The sequence below is a fragment of the Carya illinoinensis genome, chromosome 4, assembly GCF_018687715.1.
Source record: "Carya illinoinensis cultivar Pawnee chromosome 4, C.illinoinensisPawnee_v1, whole genome shotgun sequence".
Taxonomy (NCBI): Eukaryota; Viridiplantae; Streptophyta; class Magnoliopsida; order Fagales; family Juglandaceae; genus Carya; species Carya illinoinensis.
The window spans coordinates 5,336,593-5,362,429 of record NC_056755.1 but is presented as its reverse complement, the minus strand read 5'-3'; the positions used below and the strand labels follow the sequence as shown (position 1 = coordinate 5,362,429).

Genomic DNA, 25,837 nt, shown 5'->3' with positions numbered 1-25,837 from the left:
TAAAAGAAAGAAAACGAGTAGCATCATTGAGTCAAATATGGACTTCTATAGAAGTTTTCTATCATCTAATTCTTTTTGTTTTTTAATCTCACGAGTCATCTGGGTTTTCGCCACGTGTCGATGAGGCCTTTGCGCACACATCTTAGGGGTACTTTTTTCCCCATTATGATTTTTTTGAGAGAACGATGTCCTACGGCTTGTGGGGGGTGAAAAGCTGATTGTCTTGGCCTTGATGATTAAGATGTGGGGGAGAGAGACGTGCAAGTGGTACTTAAAAAACAATTAGAAATATTTTAATTATAAAATAATTATATAAAAATAATTTTAGGAATTGACGTAACTTAATATAATTTATTAAATTATAAATTTTATTTTATTGTAAAATAGAACTAATCGATTATATGAACTTATATTAGTTTATAATATTATTTTTGTGTGATTCATTTGTAAATATAATAATAATATACAAAAAAATTAGTAGAATTCAAAAAGATTTACATGATAAGTTCTCTTAAATGGACTCCATAGTTGCACACCTTAAATTCCTATACTATATTTAAAAATTATATTTACAGTCTTAAAGTGTGCAACCTCCGTATACTCTATGTGAAAAAAGTAGGTAAAACTAAGACCTCCACAAAAAAATTTATTTTTTAAATGGTGAAAATGGTGATTCATGTATTTTTTTTAAAAGAAATACGCATAGATTGCACACTCCATGACTATATATAGCATTACCCAATAAATATTCATACATCTGTTTACAAGAATTATAAAATTCTCTTCCTCAATTCATGTAAGTTTATTTCGATGTTTCAAAATATATCTGTACCCTTTTTTAAAAGTAAAATGTACTCATTTCTTCAATTGTTTTGTTATCCTTGGACCTTTTAGAAAAATTAAATAGTATTTTCAAAAAACAATTTACTTCCGATATTAAGTAAAAAAAAAACCAACAAAACGCAGCATCATCACGAATACAATACTATTTTTTCTGTTCTTAAAAGACGGATACCAAATTTTATTAATGAACATATGCATCACAAATTGGAATATATGAAAGAAAGATTGAAAATGTCCTCATCTTGTCACGGCTTGGCTTTTCCCTACTTATTAAAACCTCGCTCTTTTACTAGAAAATAAGACCATGGGGATTGATTGACGTGATGGGGGGATATTATCGAGGAAATTCAGAATCACATTGCAAAGAATGTGAACAAAAATAGATCCAAAACAGAGGCCACAATCTCGAGTCTAGCTCTTGAATCTCATGAATCTGCACAAACCCCCTCCTTCACATCCCAATTCATAGACACGACGAAAGATGCAAAAATTTGTTGAGGTCGAGTGTCTAAATACATCAATTCAAGATATTTTTTCGACAAAATTCTGACCAATCATTCCACTGTATGCTGCGTTCGAAAGATACTGAGAAACATTCCAACTACTAGATGCATTACATGAAACTCCCAAAAACTACCACTATGCAACTTCCATTGGAGTAACATCAAGGTTTTTTTTTTCTTTGATGTTTATGGAGCTGGAGGATGACTTGAAGATTCTGCAAGACTACATTTGTACTAAATGGGAGAAAAAGTGACAGAACTGTTCCCCTATTCACTTGCTAATGGACTAGAATAAAAATAAAAATAACACCCTGAACTACAGAGAGCCTTTACATCTCAACATTCACTCAAACTCAGGTCCCAAAAGTTAAACTAACTCATCAGATTAGATCACTTGCGCTTCTTTGATCATAGAAACAATGTTTTCAAAAATAGATGCCCAAAATTCACCCCCTAGAGTTTCATGAGGAAACATTCTGATTTGGTCCAATGGGACGGCCTCCTCTTCCTCTGCCTTGCTGATAACCTTCACTGCGCCCAGCAGGGCCCCTCCCTCGACTGGATAAATCACCCCGTAACCTCCCTCGACCAGAGAAATCACTCCGGCTTCCATACTCAGTTCTACCAAAAACCCGGCCACCACCATAATTCCCACGGCTCTTGAAGCTGTCACTGCGGTAACCTCCCCTTCCAGGAGAGAAGATACCTCTTCCACTACTATCAACTGCAAGAACAAAGAACATGCACTACAATGTCAACCGAGCATGGAGATTGACCATTCCAAATTCTAAGCAATCTCTTTAACAGTCAAACAGTAGTTATCATCCTTTAGTTCCAAATGATTCAGTCAATTGAAGAGAACTATTTTTTTCTTTTTTGATAAGAGTCAATGGAAGAGAACTCATACGAAAGTTGCTTCCCAATTACCTCGAGTAGTAGTTCTCTTTATTTCAATAACAGCCTTACGGCCCCCAATGATGATTGGTGAAGCCTGAAATATCAAATTACACTGTTAATGGACTTAAAACACACTTATATCTCTCGAGTTTTAGACCATACATGGTTGAAGCATTCACAACTAATTATACATCAAAACAAGGAACAAAACTAATTGAGAATAGCGGCATACTCAAATTTGTAACAATAAAAAGCAAGAGAACACATGCAAAGGTAGATAAAAGGCATGATGGTGTGAATGCTGTTATATATATATATATTGTAAGTGTGTATGCTGTTATATATATTTTTATTTTATTTATTTTTATGTCGGGGAACCTCTCCAAGGCAGGACCCTTCAGAACCGACCCAGCAGAGTAAACCCCAGTCCCGTGCATGTTATATATATCATGCTTGATTAGAAAGAACGTCCAAAATGGGGGGAAAATAAGTCATGTTAGAGTTTGATGGCAGCTGAGATGAAAAATGCAGAAGAATCACCTTGAAACATCACAAGATTAATATATAAAAATAAAATTTATTAAAAAAGGAATTTTGGTTACCAAGGGATATACCTGAATTGCACTATTCATGGAGCTCAAAGACTGAAATTCAACAAAGCCAAAACAGTATCCCTGCTGCTGCACAGCCCCAAAGCCAGAAGGGTGGTAGCAAGGGATAAAATCAGGTCAGGAAATGCTCAACTGAAAAGGCATTCTAGGCAATTTATTTATCTGAAACAAACCTTATTATTTCTAACTTGGATGCCACCTCGCTTGATCGGTCCAAATTTCTTGAATTCCAAATCAAGCTGCTCAACCGTAACGCTGAAGGGCAAATTACGAATGTAGATGGAGTGTCCCTCAACTGTGAGGATTGGAATGTGGTTATTAAAATTGGCAACATGTTAACTAGAAACCAGACACTACGACTTCAATCCTAGGAGCAAGCATATATACCCTAGTAGTCCCACCATTGCATTCTCTTATATGCAATCTTCAAGTTAATGTGTACGGTGTGCAAAGCTTTTCATCCTAGAAAATGTAATTTCAAATCTGAAACATGGGCTTTCATGGGGAAGATCACCATGTATTGTATAAGAAAAGCACAGAAACAGAACAAAGAGATATATATACATACCTTCATCTTGATTATTGCTACTTTCAGGAGTACCGACACTGCTTGGTGCTGATGGTTCAGGAACTGAAGAAGGTGCCACTGGCCCAAGTTGGTTCTCGGTTTTCTTAGGAGCCACCTTTATAGTATTGGTAGGTACATAAATTTTAGTTGGCCCTGAACTCCCTTTAGTTACTTTAACCTACAATACCATAAAATCAAGTTCAAGAGATAATTCTATGCCAATGCTTGCTAGACAAAGTCTTTGGCAACGAACTCACAATTGATGCGTAAGACTTCCTTGGAGCATCATCTTGGCCTGAAGAAGAAGATGATTCTACAGCTGTGGAAAGATCATTACCATTTGAATTAGAATGAGATGGCGTGACAGTCTCTTTTCCAATAGCTAAGCGTCTCTCTTGCTCAGATGGGTCATATGATTTCTCAACAACATTTTGATCAACTTCCACAGTTGAAGTTTCCAGAACAGTGGCAGGAGGATCAGAAATATGAGTTGGCTCTGCACACAATAAAAATTAAAAATTAAAAATGAAAACAACTTTAGGATAGGTTTGGAAGTAAGATGAGACGAGAATTAATTCTCATCTCATCCCGTCTTATCTCATCATTACAATTTTTTCAAATTCCTACACAAAATATAATAAACAATTCAACTTTTTCAAATCCTAATTCAACCTTTTCAAATCCCAAAACAATAATAATATTAAAAAATAATATTTTATTCAACTTTCAACTTTCATCTCAAACTAAAAATTCTCATCTCACCATCCAAACCTATCCTAAACAATGATAAAGTAGTAATGATGCAATGCCAGAATGGAAGAACAGCGATGAACAATTGCAGTAGCATGTTCTTACCATGGTCAGGAGTTAAGGGGACAGTTGTCACATTATCTGCACTAACTGCATGGTCATCCAATGGTTCATCCTCATCCATGTACCTAAAGACATCATTAAGAACAAAGTATCCATTGTCTTGTGGAGCAAGATAAAAGGATTGCGCAAATCTCCTTCTCAAGTTATCTTTGCCCGTTAAACATCCAGTTACCAGCACAGTTACTCCATCCTTGTAAGACTTCTGAGCATCTGCAGTCTTTATCTCTGCCTTATAGTCTTTGTAATCCAAAGAAAGAATCTTCTCATTGATACCCTGCTCCAAGAAAGGCCATTTTAATATTTTTTAAAGAATGGAAGGAGGTTGGGAGGGGGGATAAAGAGAGATGAGGAAAATGGAGGTAGAAAGTGTAGCTATGATCAAGGTGCAGCAAAAATGTAGAAGTATAAGGAGATTCGAAACCATGTTATGTGTCTAAAATTGTCAAATTAACACTGTCAACAATTTTAGTTACCAGCACCAATGGTCAGTATCATCATCCTAAATGGATGTGTGCCATGGAGGAATTTGCAAGAGTCTTAACTTTGGTGTAAGGGTTAAACATTATCATTTGACAAAACTAACAATTGCCAGCACATTTGTTGCATTCTCATGGATGGGTTAAAAAAGAGAGATTAAATTACAACCAAAATTTACTAGGAAAATGATATTTCCTGAATGTAATATCAGTATACCACCAAACTATTCTTTACTAGGACATTATTTGGAATCTCATGTAAGTCAGTCACCTAGAAATTACATAGCAGTTGGCCATCTAATGCATGGTGGAATAATGCAGGCATGAGCATTTTGAAGTCAACTATATGCCATGAATTTCCTTAGCTAACAAAAGCTGCAGATTGATGCGAAAATTAGTACAATGATATTGTTGCAAAATGAATTAGGAAATATCTGAAGCGCTTAATCACTTTTCCATGCCATTGGATGAATTTATTATCTAACATAAAATGACAATCGTGACATAAAGAGCAATGAATAAATGCTCCTTTATTTATCATACAAGAATTGATTCCAACAAGTATTTGTGGTTAGTTCACTAATAAAGTTATAAGCCATCAGTTGACACTGAAACAGGAAACGTACTTGCATGGTTGTTACTGAAGTCATCATAGCATTAGAATCAGGCCGGCTTAGCACACTTGAATCTTGATAGAATCTATATACCAATTCTGGTGACTGGTGAAGAATATGGTAGTACTGCTCAACAAAAGCGTTTCCAACCACTTGGGCACTGGGAGTAGTAGGAGGATTTTCTGTTTGTAAGGCCATTCTACCAAAATACCACCAGATAAATATTATTTCTCAAAATTCTCTCTGCATCCTTTGGAACTAACAAATTTGAATAGAATAGAAAATGGAATAACTGGGCCTAATAGATAAATGTGATAAATGACCCTTAAGCACTTTTTTTTTTCCTTATTGGCACCGGGTGTCCAGGAACAACATCCCGACTAATCCCAAGATGCACAGGCTCTCAACAAGGAGTTTCCCGCAAGTGCACCTTGAGTAATTCAAGGAGAAAATCTCTCAGTCTAATAGCCCCTAGAGATTGTTTGCACCCAAGAGGATTTGAACCTTAGACTTGCGGGAAGCATACCTCCAAGCCCAAGGCCTTTACCACTTGAGCCAACCCCTAGGGGTTGCTTTAAGCACATAATTTAATCACTAATGTTCAAACAATTCAAACAACGCCTAAACAATCAATGGGCTTGAAAAGATCACAAAGATATCTTTGCACCTTTAAAATTCCAAAACAATGACGTTGAAAAATTGTGGCCAAATAAGGATCAAACTATAAGAATAAATAAGATGACTTCTATTATCTCTCTTGTGACAGTTTGCTCATGGATGGTTTTGACTGGACACTTACGGATATAAAAAGATTACAATCTCCAAACAAGCACACTACTTCAAGATTACAGTCTCCAAACAAGCACACTACTTCAAGAACTAGGTTGGCCTTTAGAACCATTTATCCATATGCTGGTTTTACTATATGCATGGCTCTGGAGACTGGAGAGAACTGAGTCTCGTTAACGGATCAATCCAAAAGAAAAAAGAATTAGGGAGAAATTGAAACTTGCAGAAAGAAACAAGGGAAGAAACTAATATAATAGCACGGAGAAAAATGCTATTCATTCATCCGACATAAATGGCCTATTGATATTGATTCCACAGTAAAAAGAGCAAGTTATATAACCCAAACACATTCTTTGAGGGGACAAAGATCCAGGCCTTGATATTATATAGCCGCATTCTCCTAGAAACCCGAAGGTAAAGATCAGTCAAAAACTAAAATTTGAAAAATGAATAATAAAAAATCTGAGAACCAGACAATTTGTGACTTCATGATCTGAAAGGATTCAAATACATCGCAAAATTCGGCGCAAACATTTGGAAAAAATTTAGATCCTCGAAATAAAACCAGTACATTCCCTACATCCAAACAAAGCAATACCCAAAGACTAAACCCTAAGCGATCTCAAAAACAATAATTAAACAAAAACCATTTGAGGAAACAAGATATATCGATAAATGAAGAAGCCCTCTTCCTCACATTCAGACCAACTACGATATAATTTATAAAAAAAAAAAAAAAAAAAAAAAAAAAAAAAAAAAAAAAAAAACTAGAATAAATAAAGACCGAGCTATCGTACCGCGAAAAGCAAATAATAAAAAGCAATTTTTTTAGAAAAAGCAAAAAAATATTAATGTCAAAACAATATTGAGCAAATAAAATGCTGTAGAAATTATACACAAATCCGCTAGATACTGTACTTTATACAATTATCTGAAAACTAGAAAAAGCTTTCAAGAGTACCTCCTAAAGGGAATGTTATTGGCTTGTAAAGAACAGGGATTGACCGAAGATGAGATGGTGCAGAGCCTTCACCACCGGAGCGCAGAGAGAGAGAGAGAGAGAGCACAACGAGAAACGAGCCCGAAAGCAACCTCCGAACTGTGATGTAACTTCTTTCGACCAGAGTACGCAGCAGATGTCAGGTTTCTGTTTGCGTAATTTGCCCCGTTCTAAATCCTACTATTAGGAGGAGGATTAAGTTTAGGTCATGTTACTTTTTGTGCAGTTTGTCCGGTTTCAAGATGATAATAATAATAATATAATAATAATAATAAATTCAATAATAATAAATAAAACTAATTTTATAATAGAGATTTGGAAACAACTACTGGGCCACGTCATTTAAGTTTGTTTTCTATAAATTAAAAATCAAATTTAAAAAGAGTAATACTACATATATATTTCTAAAATAAAAAAAGTTAGTTTACACACTCAAGTGTACCGTTTAATAAAGTAAAAAAAATTATTTTTTTACTTAATGATTAAAAAAATTATTTTTAATATATTGATATATTTTTTATTTTTAAAAGATATTTAAATATATTTTAAAAATTAAAAAAAATGATAGAAAATTAAAAAAAAAAATATTTGGCTTGAGAGGGTAGCTTGGTCCTTTTTAAGATACACAAGCTCTACATATTACTTCTAAAAAAAATCAAGTCCATCACTAAAAAAATATTTTTTTCATACAATTTCATATTTACTTACTTTTAAAAAGAAAAAATTACAAAACTGGCACACTAAAACTATAAATATTATTTATCATTAAAAGAATTCAAGCTATGATCCCATACCCAAAGCGTGTTTAAAGTTTAAATAGCTTTCTCTCGAGTAATATGTGGATCGGGCCCATCAGGTTGTAGGCCCGTCATCTACGGCCCATCTCATTTGGTAAGTCAGCATATCAAGATGTAAATTTGAGAATTTGATTTACATTCAGTAGGAGAATCGCTTATGTATCATGAGATTAGGTAATAGGTATCGTGATTACTCCCATATCAACTATTATGTAATTCATCAATAATTATAAAAAATAATTAAATCCTCAATAACCTTTTATATTGATGCGAAAATCTTCTCTATCTATATCATATTGAATGTATTAATAAGGAGGATTGTAATATATATATATATACACAAACATATATATATATATGTTTATATTTATATCCTTTTGTATATATATTTGGTCTCCATAGTTTATTTTTAAATAGAATGGTTCCTCAATTTTATTGAATAACCTCACTTATGGCGGATGAATATCTTATACATATAATGAAACTTAAAGGTTACAAATAGAGAAATAAAGGCCTAAACCCAAGATTCGTAAAAGAAATCAACACCTTATATAGATATTACAAGAAAATAAGGAAAAGCCTATAAAGTTTAATGCCTAATGGTAGGAAGACATGCACGATCTAGAGAGTATAGGACAATCATATGCTTAGGGAGTTGAAATAAAGATGAAAAACTTACCATATGTTCCATAACACCATAATTTGCTAGACTGTATGCTAGCGCGTTACCTTTGTTGTAAACATGATTAATACTGAAGGGAAAATTATTCTAAAAATGTAAAATGTTATCCCAAATAGTTGAGTAATTTCAGGGGGAGATGAGCCTTTAGTGAGCCAATTAACCACAATGAGAGAGTTAGTCTCAACAATCAGATTAGTGATTCTCAGCTCATAACACAAAGTTAAATCAACTCTTAAGGTAGACAATTATGCAAAAATGTTAGTACCAACACCAAAAAAAGAAAAGAAAAGAAACCAACAATGATAAAGCAATTATTTGAACGTAAAATACCACCACAACCACCAGATCTAAGATTATCTTTGGAGACACCGCCAATATTTAGTTTAAGAATGTCCAAGGGAGGCAGAATCCATTTGACCAAGATAGATCTTTTAGCCCTAATAGTGATCCAAGAGATATGTAAAAAATTGAGAACCTTAGTATTTATGTTAGGCACAATATCTTTAGGCTTAAGCAAAGGGTTTAAGTCCCGGAGCCACTTCTTAATCTTACCAATAATGGTAATGATAGTAGTATTAAAATTGCCGAATATAGCTCTATTACAAGCTAGTAATAATTCCCAAAAGAGAAGAGATGGTAATAAGCGAGCAAGTAAATTGAAATGGTCAGAACCCTTGAAAGAAGACCACCAATGAATAGCCATGTTTTTCTATTAGCTAGAGTCTAGAAGAAAATGACCAAAAATAGAAAAGAAATAAAACCAAATGCCCTTCGTAAGAGAGCAGTCCAAAAAAATATTGTTAGCATATTCAATAGAGCCCTCAGAACAACAAGAGTATTTAAAAGCCATGTGAATCCTGCAATATTGAACTTTATCATTGAGGGGAATTCCATTATACCACAGTTTCTAGATGAAGATTGAAATTTTAGTAGGGAGGATTTGGTTCCAAATAAAACTCAAGGTATTGACGAGAGGGGAATGGTCCCGAGCTAACTTGGAAGAAAAATTACCATCATGAGAGTGTATCCACACTAATACCACGACTAGGTTTAAGAGTGATAGGGAAGTGATTAACTTCATGAAGCGAAGTGGTATCACCCAAATTAAAGAGGATAGGAATATTCCATCCAATCGAGGAGCAAACATCTTTTAGTTGAGGTTGAGAATTGTTGACATGAAAACTTTTATGAGCTTAGGAACTAGTTCTCGTCCAATTATTATACTAGAAATTTATAGCACCCTCCATAATTTTTCATTGACTTTCTTGGTGAATGACGGGGAGGTAACGACATATAACTTTCCAAAAGCTAAAATGATAGGATTTAGCCATTATAGTGTCAAGCGAGGGAGCATTTCTCATGTATTTTTTATGAAAAAAAAAGTAGTCCAGAACAAAATAGAAGTAAGTAAATGACAAGCAAGCTTACGGCTTTGAGGACATCATGTGAGTTTCTAATACCCAAGCCTCCTTTAAGGATAGGGCGGCAAATCTGATGCCAAGAGATCCAATATTTTTTGTATGACCCTCGAGACCTCCAAGAAAAATGTAGCAAAAGCTTTATGGATAGAGTCAATGACTTTTTTGGATGGATTGAGGATAGAGAGAATATGAATAGAGAGAGAGATAAGGACATATTTAATCAAAGTAAACTTCCCTCCCATGGATAATAAACGAACCATCCACCCAATCGTTTTCTTCTTTATTTTGGTCTCCACACATGACACGAAAATGAAAAGTTGGCATTTTCATAAGCAACTGTTTAAAAACATTATTATAAGAAAAAGGATTATTTATGATGAATTATTTAAAATAAAAATAAATATTTCCAATAAGAACGTAATATTTTGGTAAGAAATAATCAGTTGTGACGAGAACGTACTCAATTCGAAACAAATAACTAAACAAAAATAAGCTCTCTTATCTTTTTTAGGTGTAAATGATCTCGCTAGTATTGCTTGAGCTGCTTTTGTTTTGTTTTAATTTATTGATCAAGAGAATGATGGATATATATAATATATATATATAAAGATAATATTTAAGTGAGAAATATCCTTTTCATCCTCCAACTATCATTAATTTTATATTATGATAAGTCAAATTATTTCATCTTTGACAAAACAAACATGAAGTTATCAGTCAGAATTTGACCATTCTTTCTTCAATTATTGGACAGATGTTGTTCTTTTTCATCATTACCTAATGCACGTGATCGGTGGGAACCTTATAAAAGAAATGATTCGTACATCTATAAATTAATACCTAAGTGCATGATTACATACTTAATTTAATATAATTATGTAAGCCATATAAAAATTAAAAATATTTTTTTATGCTAACATCATATTAATATTTCGAAAGTACTATAAATTAAAATTTGCTAAGGTTAAACAAGGCAGAGAATCTTCATCAAGCTAGTTGGGGTCGTGCAAGGAGAGAGAGATCTAGGATTAGAGAATCAGGGAATTTTAACGCATCTCTGAAAACCCGAACTCAGAGAAACCTAAACGCACTCATGCATATATATATATATAATTTGCTTTGGATGATGAAGTCAATTAGACAAATTATAAACCTCATAAATATGATGGTCTCGATCGGATCCCAAACAAATAGATTTGAAAATTTTAGGTCAGAAATATTGAAATTTCTTGATTATAATTGGATGGAAATATGAGTTTAATGTCTCCATTTATCCCATTCCTTTTGAAATTTTTAAGAAAATGAGTGTGAATTAGTTTTATGAAAAATAAATCTTCCTCGTGACATAAGATTTTGGAATATATTCCAAGCAAGCGTAGGTACCATGGATCAACACAAATATTAATAATCGGAAATGAAGAAACTAACCAAAGATCTTACATTTTTGGCATACAATCCAACTTTAATAGATCATGAGATATACTTAAAGAACGTACAGATACCTGATTCATATTTAACACCAATCTTCCATCTGAATATGATAGATGTTAATGGCCAGAGTCGCAATTTGCTAAATATCATGTGGCTTTACAAGCCTTCAAGACCTTTGGCAAACAGTGAAGCAAACACTTCCATTTCAGGTTTCTTCAAAACCAAACCTACTTCGATTTCTCCAGCACCATTCCTAGTTTCAGAAATAGATATAGCCCCTGTTTTATCTATGGATATGATGTCCACCTTCATTGGCTTTCCCCACCCAAAATCAGTATTGTAAAGCTCAAATCGAGGTGAGCCCGCAACGCCAATTATTCTAGCATTCTTTCTAGTGAACACTACTTCCAACAATTTTTCGGCCCCACTTAGGACACCATCACCTAAACTTCTGATAGCTTCGCTTATAGCCTTTACCAGAATCTCCATCCCCTCTTCTCCCAAAAGCTCGTTTGCCTGTAAACTGGCCATACGACCTGCTACGCAATTCCCAAAATAAGTCTCAGGGAGAGGATCCTCTAATCGATGCCGGGCATCCACACTAAAGCCAAAAAGGTATTCGGTGTCCCTTAGTCGTTCTGCCTTCGCTAGACAAACAAACGTGTAGGCACAAGTTAGTGTATGCGTCGACAGGTGCAATGGTTGCTTTTGCTTATTCTCTTCCTCCAGCATCCTTGTCATGATCAATTGCCTGAGCTTTTCCAAGTTGGCACGAGTCAACTTGAATGTGCCTCGAACCGTATCCGGTGGAGTTTTTAGTTCCTATACCATTAAGCTCTTGTTGTTTGGACCATTCTCGTTCATCCATTGGTTCAGGTAGATTGCTTCCAGCCCAGTCGGATCCTTGATGACCATCCTGTCATAACACGGTGTTAGCTCCGGCACCAAGGACAGAGCATCTCCGCCAAGTTTGCATATGCGAGCCCATGACTTCATAAACATGGTCGAACTTCTTCCGTCAAGAACGGCATGGTGTGCGGTGATTCCAATACAAAACCCGCAATTTGAGAACGTTGTGACTTGTAAAGCTAATACCGAACAAGCTTCGGTGGAAGTTGCCAAGTGGGGTACTAGAGGATGGTATTCGACAGCTTCGACAAAGTTGTCGCCTGATAGATCGTAGAAGTTGGCATTAGACTCAGCTACAGATAGTAAAATTGCATCGCCCTCAGCGTAATTTATGATCGGTTTATGGGAGTCTTTCGGCCAAATGAGGGTACCGGCAAGTGGAAGATACAGTTGGAGGGTGAGGGAGAGTGAATCTTTGAGTTTTGGAAGAATGGTATCCAGGAAAGGTGTTTGAGTATGAGAGGTTTCGTAGAAGAAAACACGCTGAACTGGAGCAAATCTTAGCCAGATTATATCAAAAAAGGTAAGAGGAAGAGTGGTTGGAATGGCTGAGAGACTACCGGTGTTCTGTGGTGGAGACACCCTACAAACCTCAAGAATTTTAACTGAGTTTTTGGTTGCCATTAAAGGAGAGATCGAGAGAGATGCAGAAACCCAATGGCCGTAATGTGATTTATCGCGATGCTTTTGACTGATGAATAAGGAAAAATATAGTTACAAGTCTAATTGTATATTAATTTGTATATTAATGTAATGTGATTGGTTAAAATATAAATTTTATTAAAAATAGTATTAATTTAAATTTTAAATATAAATAAATTAATATTAATATATAAATTAATACGAGAGTATACTTATATATAAAAAAACTCGATGAATAATTTGATGCGACGTTAGTCCTTGGCTGCAACAACTGCTTCCTCTTCCATCCCTCTCATTGCAATATCTATATTTAAAACTAAAACTCATTTTTACTTATTAAACATAAAAATTACTTGCAATAGATTATCTATAATCGAATTTTTAAATTTTTAGCTACAGTATATGTAAAGATAAAATCAAATTTGATAATTATGGTTTTATAAGTAAATCTTTATTTTATTATTTTTTAAGTCTCTCTTTTGATAATTATTGTTTTTAAAATTTTTATTATTTTTAATCCATAATTTAATTAGAATATGATTATTAATTAATATATAATAGGTAAAATAGTAAAATATGATAAAATAAAATAAAATAATAATTAAAAAAATTAAATATTTTTTAATTTTTTAATTATTTATTATTATATAATAAATAAATAGATAATTTAATATAAAAATTTGATATAAATAGTTAAAATTAAATTTATTTATATTATTTTATTATTATATAATAAAAAATGAGTATTTCAATATAAAAATTTATATATCTAAAATAATCAATATCTAAATTTATTTTATATCCATCAAAAATATTCTTTAAATAATCCAATGAGAGCTATAAATTCATTTCAATGTCAGAAAGAGGAAATTAATGGCTAGCTGCTAATTTGGCACTATATGGCTGACGTGAATTCCTTCCAACCACTTTCGTGAAAAATAATCCTTTTCATTTTATTTGAGTATTGTTAGGCAGCGGTCCAGTTTTGACAGCTGGGCATATCCATTAGCAAGTTGTATTTTTATTTTTTATTAATTTTTTAATATATTTAAATATTTTTAAAAAATAAAAAAAATATCAATATATTAAAAATTATTTTTTAATTAATTAAAAAATTAAATACATAAATGGTTAAAATTAAAAAACAAAGTAAGTAACATACTGATATTTTCCTTTCATTTCTCTTAAAATGAAAAGATGCGAATATCAGTAAAATATTTTATTGAATTTTTTAAAAAATAAAAATTTAAATAAAAAAATACTCGTCCTATTGAGGAAAGCTACTCATTTTAATTTTTAATAATTAAGAAAGTATTTTTTTAAATATATAAAAAAGTTAAAAAATATTAAAAAAAATTACACATTTGTTACTTGATGAAAATTATACAATTTTTATAGTATAGAAACAAGGCCTCTTAACATTTCTTTTCTTCGAAATATTATTAAGCTAATCCACAAGTGGATATGGTACATGCAATCTTATCCTGCATGACAACGAGAGCTCAGGGTGCTGTTCCCGAGGCTTGCACTGATCTCTATAGCTGTACAGGCTGTATCTCTTCGGCATTTTCCAAACGGTTGTCCCCATCCACATGTGGTGATGAATTTCACAGTCTGAAACAGTCGCAATAACACTGCTAACTAGGTAGCCCAAGGATCTACCGACAAGGTAAAATATTTTTTTTTTTTATTTTTATATTTTTTCTGATTTGTTTTTATTATTATTTTGATATTATTAAATATTTTTTTAAAAGAATTATAATATCTTTAAAAAATATTGTTTTAATCATTAAATAAATAAATAAAACAGAAATACACATTCAAGAGAAATGCTCGGAATCTCAAGTATTTCTCTGTTACAAAAGGTATGTAAACATGGATTATTATTATTATTTAATCAACTATATATTCTTAAATATTTTTATATATTTTTAATTATTTTATTTTTAAATATAATTCAAATATAAAATACTTTTTAAATTTAAATTTTATTTAATAATTATGATTTTTACAAATTTTTAAATAAAATATAAAAATAATACAACCTTTTCATCTAATAATACGACTTTTTCAAAATTTAAAATAAAATAATAGTAAGAAATTTGAATAATATTAAAAAAATCTTAAAATTTTGAATTTTTATAAAACTATAAAAATTTTAGAAAAAAAAATTGAATAACAATATTATAAAATTATAAAGTTATTTGAATATAATTTTTTAATAGTATTTTATAATATTATATTATGATAAGATGGAAAATTCAAAATTAAAAAATTTTTATGTTTAAGTAATGTTTAGAAAAGAAATTGTGATAAATTTTTAGAAGGGTTGAGAATTTTTGATCTTATGATTGGGGATGTTTGGAAATAATTTACATTTTATCTTATTTCGTTTTCTTACCAAACACCATTTAAATACAAAAACTTTCAAATTAATATTACAACTTTTTCAAACTGAAAAATGATAATAAGACTATCAAATATACTTACCCAATGTGCCTACTCATTTTTTTTATTTTTTTATTTTTTTATTTTTTCTTAATGATTAAGAAAGTGAATATTACCGAATTTTTATTTCTTTCTTAATAGTTAATGAAGTTTAAAAAATGTTTAATGAAAAATAGAAAAAGTAAAAACTTATTTGTACTAGTGTGCATATTTGGTAGCCATTCTAAGATTATCCTTTCAAATCAATCATAACAACTTTCCTAAACTTTTAAATAAGAAATAATTCAATTTTTTCAAATCTCAAAACAAAAATAATATTATAACATTATTTTAAATTTATAATATATATTTTTTTCAACTTTTTCTCTTACATTTCTAAATACCTAATAAATACTTAATTTAAACGATCTCACTACTATTCACAAACTATATTATATTTACAAAATTTTCATCTCATCTCATTCCACATGCATCACCTTAGAATATTTTAATTTAAAATGTTATGAATAATGGAGAAATAGTTTGAGTAAAAGATATTTTAAAAACTTTAAAAATATTTTTTAAAATTAATATTATATTAGAATTTGTGAGAATGAATGGATAAAATTAAAAATTTGTTTAAATGTAATTTTTTAATATTATTTTTGCTTTGAAATTTATAAAAGTTGTGTTAATTTTTATATTTAAGTATTGATTAAGTAATAATTAAATTAAAAAAATTGAAATTAAAAAGTATTTTATATTTAGATGATCACTTTTAAAATAAAAGTTAGAAATTTTTTAAAAAATTCTCAAATTTGCCAGCTAAATCAAGGAGTTGTTTGTTCATGATCTGCCTAAACACTATCTCCACCGAGACATTCAAAACTGAAAATGAATATCAATTTCAATTCCCTGTATTCAAAATTTTAGACAAGTAATTTTTTATTTTATTTTATTTTTTATAACCAAATATTCATTCATTGAAGTCAAATAGAGTCCTTAGAAATATTATTTTCGCCAAGCCAAATAGCTTGACTTATAAAAGAAGGACATAAATCTCATCACATCTCTATATCATAAGAGTTTCATTAAGTATAAACGAATTCGCATACCAATTTAAGTACTAATATTGATGGATTTAAATTCAAAATTTAAATTGACACTATTTTTAATAAAGTTTATTTTTCGACCAATCATATTAGATGAGTACACATATTGATGCACATAATCACTTATAATTAGATTTTTGTTATATGATTAGCACCCAATACATGTCCGGCCAATTAATGCGCAACAATATTTCTCAATCTATGCATATACAAAACTTGAACTTCTTGAAAAAGTTCCATCATTCTTCGAATATCTTGAAGTAAGTATTCAAAATCTTCTAGAAATGTAAAGAAATTGTTCAAAGCATTAACAAGAATCAAACAACCGATTTCTAACAATAATTTTAAAACTCTCCATTGTGCACACAATTGAAGACCCGACCCTATACAAAACTGTTGCCTCAATAAATTCTGCAGAAAAACTTCCCTCTCCACTGTGCTACAGGCCCAGACAAGTGTTATGAACTGGGTGGGCTCCTATATTTATGAGGTATAAATGACCGAGACGAATTGAATGATGAAAGCAGACAAATTGCAAGGCCATTAATTTGTACTATTTTTCAACTTCAACACGTTTGCTCTTGTGCTGGATATACACTAAATAATAATAAAATAAGATAAAGTTGGAGTGAATGTGAGATTTGAATAGTGAAATCACTTAAATGAAATAATATAAGAAAATTTTAAATAAAAATAAAAATTAAATAAAATATTATTATAATATTATTTGTTAATATTATTATTATTTTAAAATTAAAAAAATTAAATTATTTTATATAGAAATTTAAAAATATTTTAATGATGAGATGAAATGGATTAAGATGAGTTGTATATCCAAACTTAACCTTAGAGTGGGTTTGGGTGTTAATAAGTATTGAGAAGAGTTATGAATAATAGTAAAAAATATGTGAAAAGTAATAATAAAATAATAAATAGTAATAAAAAGTATGTAAAAAATATTAAATAATAATAAAAATAGATAAAAAATAATAATAAAATAATAAATAATAATAAAAAGTATTGAGAGTAACTATTCACAATATCCAAACGCAGCCTAAGCGTGATTAGCATGCTAAAAAGTCCAAACGTATGCTGTATAGCCTGTATATATGATGGTCTCGACAGACCGACAAATACATTTCTACTGCAATAAAAGCCGTCAAATAATAGTTAATGGGTGGGGTCTACGCCCACCGATTGGAGCTACCACAGGGCCGGGCCCGTTAATGTATTCTATGTTTTATTTTTTTACATGATTTTTTAAATATTTTAAAATTTTTTTAAAAAAAATCATAATATTATTCAAAAATACTTATTTAATCACAAAGTAAAAAAAAAAAAAATACTAAAGAAAAATTTTTCCAGCCGGAAGCATAACTTTTTTCTAAATTAATTAATGCCTCAACGTGACAAATTAATATTACAATAATTTTCGTAAGCGTTTAATGCATTTTCCTCATAACTGAATCAATAATGTCTTCTTCATCAGTATCACGATGCTATAAACACAAGAAATAAGAAAGAAGAAGAAGAATAAGAAAAAAAAAATAAAAAATCATATGCTCCGGCCTACTGAAATAATTAGATTGAAATTTTCATAAAAAAAAATAGCAAATTATGTGTAATTAATCATCTTCTCCCCATTGAAATAATTAGATTAGTTGGGAGGGGGCGCAAGTTTATAAAATAATTTTTTTTTTGGTAAATAATAAGAGTTTTCTCTATGTAAAAATTATGAAAATTAATAATTTTTGAAACTGGTAAATGGGAATTTATTAATAAAATCAAGTACGGGACTCGAAATCATTTTAAAAAATAATTTTAATTACATAATATACTATATTTATGAGAAAAATTTCAATTAGCAGCCCTACACCACATACTTAATAAAATTAAAAAAAAAAAAATAATACATGTAAGCCTATATGTGATATAAAACTGCCGAATAGAAAAAGGAAAAATATAGTTACAAGCACAATTGTGCACTAATTTGTACACCAATATGATGTGATTGGTCAAAAAGTAAATTTTATTAAAAACAGTGTTAATTTAAATTTTAAGTATGAATAAATCAGTATTGGTACACAGATTAGTGCGCGATTGTGCTTGTATGTAACAAAACTTATAGAAAAAATATATTAATTATAATAAGATAAAAATACCACTTCATGATGCGTGTAGGCTAAAATGCATCAGTAAGTGCATTTGCTAGCTCAGCGCAAAGGTGGTTCACCTTTTATGGGCTTCTCTCTTCATTGTGTACTGATTATATAAACCATAGATTGTTGATATGAAAATCTCCTAATGCCTCTTCATGAGATTAGGTACTCGTGGTTACTCTCATATCAATTATTATGTAATTCATTAATAATTTTAAAAAATAATTAAAGCATCAATATATATATTTTTTTATATCGTTGCAAAAAGTCTTCCGTATATGTATTATATATATCTTGAACGTATTAATAAGGTAGAGATCAGATTTAGGTTTATATTGATAATCAAGGAATCTTAACGCGATCGATGCGTGCTTTTCTGAAAGGGTCATGTTAGGCCTGCCGACACAATGTGTCCCGAGAAGTGTATTCTTTTTTTCTTTTTTATAAAATTTTAAATATTTTTCTTTTAAAATTTACAATATTATTAAAAAAAAAAACTTCTTAATTATTAAGTTAAAAAAAAAAATATAGTGAGAACAAATATTGATTGTCCGGACAATGTATAGAGACCGGGACCCATAGCATGATTTATTCCTTCTCTGAAATGGAAAACCCAACTCAGATGAAAATTTTGAGTTTTAAAATTAAATATTAAAATATTATATTTTAATATTATTATTATTTTAAAATTTAAAAAAATTTAAAAAAATTAAATTATTTATTATATTTTATAGAAAAATTTAAAAAAATTATAACGATGAGATAAAATTTTATATTTAAGATAAAAAATCTCAATAGGCAAACCGAACCTAATTCTTCCAGGAAAAGCCAGACCCAACTCAGAGAAAGTAAACGCACTCATGTCATTTGTTGTGAATGATGAAGCCAATTAGACAAATTGTAAGAATATATTATTTTGAATTTATCCTACTTTTCAACCACATAAATATGATGGTATCGATCGCGTCACCAACATTTAATAGATTTGAAAAATTCAGCCCTATTTTTTGAATTGAAATTTCTTGATTTTATTATTTGGATGGAAATAAGAGTTCAGTGTCTCCATTTATCCCTCCATTCCTTTTGAGGTTTTTATAAAATGAGACGGAATTAATTTAATGAAAAATATACCTTCCTCATGACATATAAGATTTTGGAATATATTCCAACAATCTTGTTATGTACAAACGCCGCTACGTAAACAGCATGTAAATGGTGTGGACGTGGCAAAACTTTTATCAAAAAAATAAAATAAAAATAAAAAAGTAGACTTTCGAGAGTTTGACCTTTCAGACCCATTTCTTCGTCTTTTATTTTTCAGACCTATTTCTTCGTCTTGCTCACAGCACGCTCCATCTTTATCTTCTTCACCCAACCATTCTCGATTTCTTTCCTTCACTGTCTTCAAATCTTTTTCTTCCCTCCATTGTCTCTTCTTCCTCAATTGTCCCATCTCTCCTATTCGTTTTCCTTTAAAACTCAAACATTCCATTTCACAGCTCACAAAAAAAAAAAAAAAAATGTATGTGCCTTCCTCTGTAAAATTAGAATATTGATCTGCTGCACAAAATTGCTGCATCGAAAATAACCCCACGAAATCACATACCCATGAACCATTTTCCAAGCCGACGAAAACAAAGCCAAAAAAAAAAATATTGATCTGTGAAATAGCTAGCGTTTGTGACTGTGGGAAATGGAGAGAGAGAGAGAGAGGAGGGAAGGAGACTTCACGAAAACGGAGCTCTTAAATGAAAGATGAAAATGGGGATAGTAGAAACTGAAGAGGGAGGGAGACTTCAAAGGGCTATCATCTTTAAAACGGTGAGTTCAAGATATTTTACCGCATCAGCAACCATTTGCACGGCCCTTACTTCAAGCGACATAAAGAGTTTTTCATATTCCAAACAAGCGTAGACCGTATCATGGATCAGCACAAATATTAATTAATAAACAAGAATGAAGAAAGCTAATATATAATAGAAGAAACTTACAACCAAAGATATTACAAGTTTGGCGTACAATCCAACTAATAAAAACATCATGGGATCCATAAAAGAAAAAAAAATGATGGCCTGATTCATAATTAACACCAATCTTCCATCTGAATATGAAAGATGTTAATGGCCAGAGTTGCAATTTGGTATATATCATGTGGCTCTAAAGGCCTTCAAGACCTTTGGCAAAAAGTGAAGCAAACACTTCCATTTCAGGTTTCTTCAAAACCAAACCTACTTCGATTTCTCCAGCACCATTCCTTGTTTCAGAAATAGATATAGCCCCTGTTTTATCTATGGATATGATGTCCACCTTCATTGGCTTTCCCCACCCAAAATCAGTATTGTAAAGCTCAAATCGAGGTGAGCCCGCAACGCCAATTACTCTAGCATTCTTTACAGTGAACACTATTTCCAACCACTTTTCGGCACCACTTAGGACACCATCACCTAAACTTCGGATGGCTTCGCTTATAGCCTTTACAGCAACCGCCGTCCCCTCTTGTCCCAAAAGCTCGTTTCCCTCTAAACTGGCCGTACGACCTGCTACGCAGTTTCCAAAATAAGTCCCAGGGATAAGATCTTCTAATCTATGCCTTGCGTCCACAGTAAACGCAAAAAGGTATTTGGTGTCCCTTAGTCGTTCTGCCTTCGCCAGACAAACAAGTGTGTAGGCACAAGTTAGTGTATACGTCGACAGGTGCAATGGTTGCTTTTGTTTATTCTTCTCCTCTAGCATGCTTGTCATGATCAATTGTCTGAGCTTTTCCAGGTTGGCACGAGTCAACTTGAATGTGCCTCGAACCGTATCTGGTGGAGTTTTTAGTTCCCATACCATTAAGCTCTTGTTGTTTGGACCATTCTCGTTCATCCACTCGTTCAGGTAGATTGCTTCCAGCCCAGTCGGATCCTTGATGACCATCCTGTCATAGCACGGTGTTAGCTCCGGCACCAAGGACAAAGCATCTCCGCCAAGTTTGCATATGCGAGCCCATGACTTCATAAACATGGTCGAACTTCTCCCGTCAAGAACGGCATGGTGTGCGGTGATTCCAATACAAAACCCGCAGTTTGAGAACGTTGTGACTTGTAAAGCTAACACCGAACAAGCTTCGGTGGAAGTTGCCAAGTGGGGTACTAGAGGATGGTATTCGACAGCTTCGACAAAGTTGTCGCGTGAGAGATCGTAGAAGTTGGCATTAGACTCAGCTACATAAAGGGAAATTGCATCGCCCTCAGCGTAATTTATGATCGGTTTATGGGAGTCTTTCGGCCAAATGAGGGTACCGGCAAGTGGAAGATATTGTTGGAGGGTGAGGGAGAGTGAATCTTTGAGTTTTGGAAGAATGGTATCCAGGAAAGGTGTTTGAGTATGAGAGGTTTCGTAGAAGAAAATACGCTGAACTGGAGCAAATCTTAGCCAGAGTATATCAAAAAAGGTAAGAGGAAGAGTGGTTGGAATGGCCGAGACACTACCAGTGTTCTGTGGGGGAGACACCCTACAAACCTCAAGAATTTTAACCGAGTTTTTGGTTGCCATTAAAGGAGAGAGAGATGCAGAAACCCAATGGCCGTAAACCTACGCTCCTCCTAGTAAGTGCTATTACTCCCGAGACTTCGACGCATTACCAAACTTGTAGAATCAGTTCGACATGATTTATTGCGATGATTTTGACCGATGAATAATTTGATGCGACGTTAATACGTGGCTGCGACAACTATTTCCCCTTCCATCCTAAATTAATTTCCATATCAGAAAGAGGAAATTAATGGCTAGCTGCTAATTTGGCACTATACGGCTGACGTGAATTCCATCCAACTACTTTCTCTTAAAGCATTGATATTGGTTCATCAGAAGGTAATATATCCTTAAAATTTCATGAATATAGATAAAATTTACATGTATTAGATTCGTCAAACGCTTCTATCTCAAATTTTGAATTACATTATTTCTTCTTCTTTTTTTAAATTTGAAAGATTACTATTACACCTTCATTCATATATTTTATTATAGTTTTAATACATAACGGATTTATTTTATTTCATTTCTCTTTCATTTTCCTTCCCGCGTCTTTCTCCTTCCATTTGTCTCATTTTCCATTGAGCATAGATTCTTCATCTCTTCTTCTTCTTCACGCAAAATCAGATCAAACCTATAGTTTCTCTCCTCAAATCAGGTGTACGCAATCTTCTCTTTTTTCTCCCCCGTTTTTTGCTCTCCCCCTCTTTGTATAACATTAACCTTCCCAATTCTTCCTCTTCTCTTTTTTTCACGTAGAAGCATAGTGATTTACTGGGTTGCGTCCTTCAGCACTTGGCACAACCTTCTTCTCATTCAGGTTCGTCTCCTCTCCAAATTCCTGCAATCCTAGTTCTCCAAATTCCTGTAACGTTACTATCTCTCCCTCTCTCTCAATGTGTCAAAGTATTTAAGTTTCTATAATTTATGATCCCAATTAATGAGGAAGAGTTTAGTAATCTGAAATGGGTGCATGGAAATGGATTTCACAGTTCAAGAAAAGCATGGGGGCTCCCATTTGCAAGCTTACTGTAGAGGGTGAGGAACCCATGGTTTCATGCCCCCCCAGGTTGATACTAGGCATCCTGAGGGATTTTTTTTTTTTTTTACTAGGTTTAGTGATCTGATTTAACCTAAGGGATTCATTTATACGTCCTTCTGTGATCTAACATAATACAGTTTCGTTTTCAGTATTTGCATTAAAAGATAGCATTCTCTTGCTCAAAACATATATTGTATACCACAACGGTGCATCTCAAACATATACAACTAAAAAATTACTTCCTTTCGCTGTTGGGGTTTGAAACAAAGAGCCATTTTTTTTATAACTCCACAAGCATTCACTACCGGTTGCTTGGCAAACTATAAAATTGGGTATCTCTGAAAATAGTGAATGGTATAATGAGCTCAATTTGATAATTAGCAGTGCATTGTGCCTTTTGAATAGAAGAGCTTTCTCATCGGGAAGAGCTTGCATAGATTTCACTTTCATATCCCAAAAAATAGACACGTAAGTGACAGAACCCAAGAGTCTTTTATTGTTAGAGATGAAATCAAATCAAGAATCTTTTATTTGATTATTACAAATTATTTTCATACATATATCTAAAAGATTTGATTTTTACCTTATCTCAACTCCAAGCAACAATCTCCATATGTAGAGTTGTGCAATTACAATTTAGCTTGGCATTTTAAACATATATTGTTAGCTTGACACTTGTGAACTATGCATGGTATATATATTTCACGCTTCCAACATCCTTTTTGGTTGTCTATCCATATGCAGGGAGGCTCCAGATATGCCAAAAGCATTATGTTTCAAAGGTTGAAATGAATAATGTCAGCAATCCTATAACTGTAGTGATAAACAAAGCTCCGTGCAAAAACAGGTAAAACTCCTAAAAACCATACTTTCACTCACAATCTTAGCAATCATGATGATGCAAATCATCTTATTCTATTGGCTGTAGGCCTCGGCCGTGCAACTAAGCATGTGGTTTACAAAAACATCAAAGGCACTACTAACTATTGACTGCTTTGGTAACCCTTCTAATATTTTCTTGAAGTCATGGTCCAACACTTCACTGGAGACAGTAGAACTTCAGACTATTTTATAGCTTGCAGAAAATAACCAATAAATTCTCCAATGGTGTGAAGTGGCATTGCAAACATCAAACTTTTTCATTACCACTTTGCTAGCATGTTGCTACTTGCAGCAGATTTTTAGAAGGAATAAAAGCAAATTGTATAATTGCAAGAATTGACAAGTAACTTCAAATACCAAAATATAAATGAATCTTTATAGAAGCTTACTCTGTCCTCATCATATTCATGTAATGATCTTGTTTGTGTGCTAAATTGAGTTCCTTTATGGATGACTTCCAATGCATATTGATGATCTTGTTGAGTTACTTTGTGTGTTATTATTTTGCATAGGACTGATTTTAGTTTTATTTATTTTGTAATTTTTTTGCTGATTTTGTAAGCTGCACTCAGCCTTGCCTTCGGCTCTAGCAACCACATTGATTCTGGTATTGTATTTTTTGGATCCGTAATATATTGTTGGATCCGTAATGAAGTAGCCAGAATTTTGGAAGTGTTTGTGGTTAGAAAATTTGTGAAGTAGCTTGTATTTTGGAAGTGTTTGTGGGCTATTTATTAAACTTGTATTTTGGATCTGTTTGTGGAAAGGGAAATCTGAATGGAAGTTGTTTATTGTGTCATTTATTGAGGCTGAATTAGTGTCTCTGTTATTCACTGGATTTATGACTTGAGGCTGAATTTATTAACTTAAGAAGTGGATTTGTTATTCATTTATTAACTCTAGATGTTAGATTTATACAAGCTGAATTTATGGATTTATTTTGGTTGTTTATCCATTTTAGCTTCCAGGAACTTGCATTGCATACAGGAGCTTGCATTGTGTAGTTTATTCACAGATCAAGTATTTGAGATCAAGGAACTAGAGCAACGAGCTCAATATAAATAAATATATATATCCAATTAAATTATTAATGTCAAATTAAATTAATAATGTACATATAGTTAGTTTAATTGCAAACTATGAAAAAAAATTATATTATTATTAAAAAAATAATATTATATTATTATTTTGATGAATCCAATAACTAATTCAATGTGAAATTATGGATATGAATGTTTTAGATTTATGAAAAATTTGTATTTTTCATCAAATTTTAAAGATGACTTTGATGAAACTAATGTGGATGCTCTTATACCAGTCGCATTGGCTTTATTAAAGTTATCCTCAAAACTTAATAAAAAAACACATATTTTTAATAAATCTAAAACCTCTCTAGTTATTACTCCACGTTAAATTAACTATTAGATTAATTATAATAATAATAAAATATTATTTTTTAAAAATAATATTTTTATTTTTTTTTCATATTTTACAATTATATTAATCATATATTAATTAATAATTTAATTTAATACTTAAATTATTATTACAAGACGGTATTTATTTTTGAAATAATAGACAAAAGGACACATTTCTACACTTTATGAGATACTACATGCACTAAAATGTAGAATATTTGCATAGAT

The 25,837-nt window shown here is 31.8% G+C and overlaps 4 protein-coding genes and 1 long non-coding RNA gene across 5 annotated transcripts; 1 reads left to right on the top strand and 4 right to left on the bottom strand.

Moving 5' to 3' along the window:
* Nucleotides 1-1,461: 1,461 nt before the first annotated feature.
* LOC122307972 (nuclear transport factor 2-like) lies at nt 1,462-7,352 on the bottom strand. Its single transcript, XM_043121106.1, has 9 exons — nt 7,136-7,352; nt 5,398-5,584; nt 4,278-4,569; nt 3,680-3,918; nt 3,423-3,600; nt 3,028-3,149; nt 2,858-2,923; nt 2,274-2,337; nt 1,462-2,070 (listed from the first exon to the last, which is right to left on the bottom strand). Exons 2-9 carry the CDS (start codon nt 5,581-5,583, stop codon nt 1,808-1,810), a joined length of 1,410 nt encoding a protein of 469 aa, XP_042977040.1. The 5' UTR covers nt 5,584; nt 7,136-7,352; the 3' UTR covers nt 1,462-1,807.
* A 4,309-nt stretch (nt 7,353-11,661) lies between these two features.
* Nucleotides 11,662-12,246, bottom strand: LOC122307502 (phenolic glucoside malonyltransferase 1-like). Its single transcript, XM_043120413.1, has one exon. The coding sequence runs from the start codon at nt 12,244-12,246 to the stop codon at nt 11,662-11,664; it is 585 nt and encodes a 194-aa protein (XP_042976347.1).
* Nucleotides 12,247-12,327: 81 nt separating this feature from the next.
* On the bottom strand, nt 12,328-13,038 carry LOC122307501 (malonyl-CoA:anthocyanidin 5-O-glucoside-6''-O-malonyltransferase-like). The gene has a single exon (XM_043120412.1). The coding sequence runs from the start codon at nt 13,036-13,038 to the stop codon at nt 12,328-12,330; it is 711 nt and encodes a 236-aa protein (XP_042976346.1).
* Nucleotides 13,039-20,693: 7,655 nt separating this feature from the next.
* LOC122306112 (phenolic glucoside malonyltransferase 1-like) lies at nt 20,694-22,438 on the bottom strand. Its single transcript, XM_043118515.1, has one exon. It carries the CDS (start codon nt 22,286-22,288, stop codon nt 20,912-20,914), a length of 1,377 nt encoding a protein of 458 aa, XP_042974449.1. The 5' UTR covers nt 22,289-22,438; the 3' UTR covers nt 20,694-20,911.
* A 391-nt stretch (nt 22,439-22,829) lies between these two features.
* Nucleotides 22,830-24,625, top strand: LOC122306113. The gene is made up of 2 exons (XR_006241447.1): nt 22,830-23,087; nt 24,054-24,625. It is a non-coding gene; the product is annotated as an uncharacterized LOC122306113 (long non-coding RNA).
* The last annotated feature ends 1,212 nt before the right edge of the window (nt 24,626-25,837 follow it).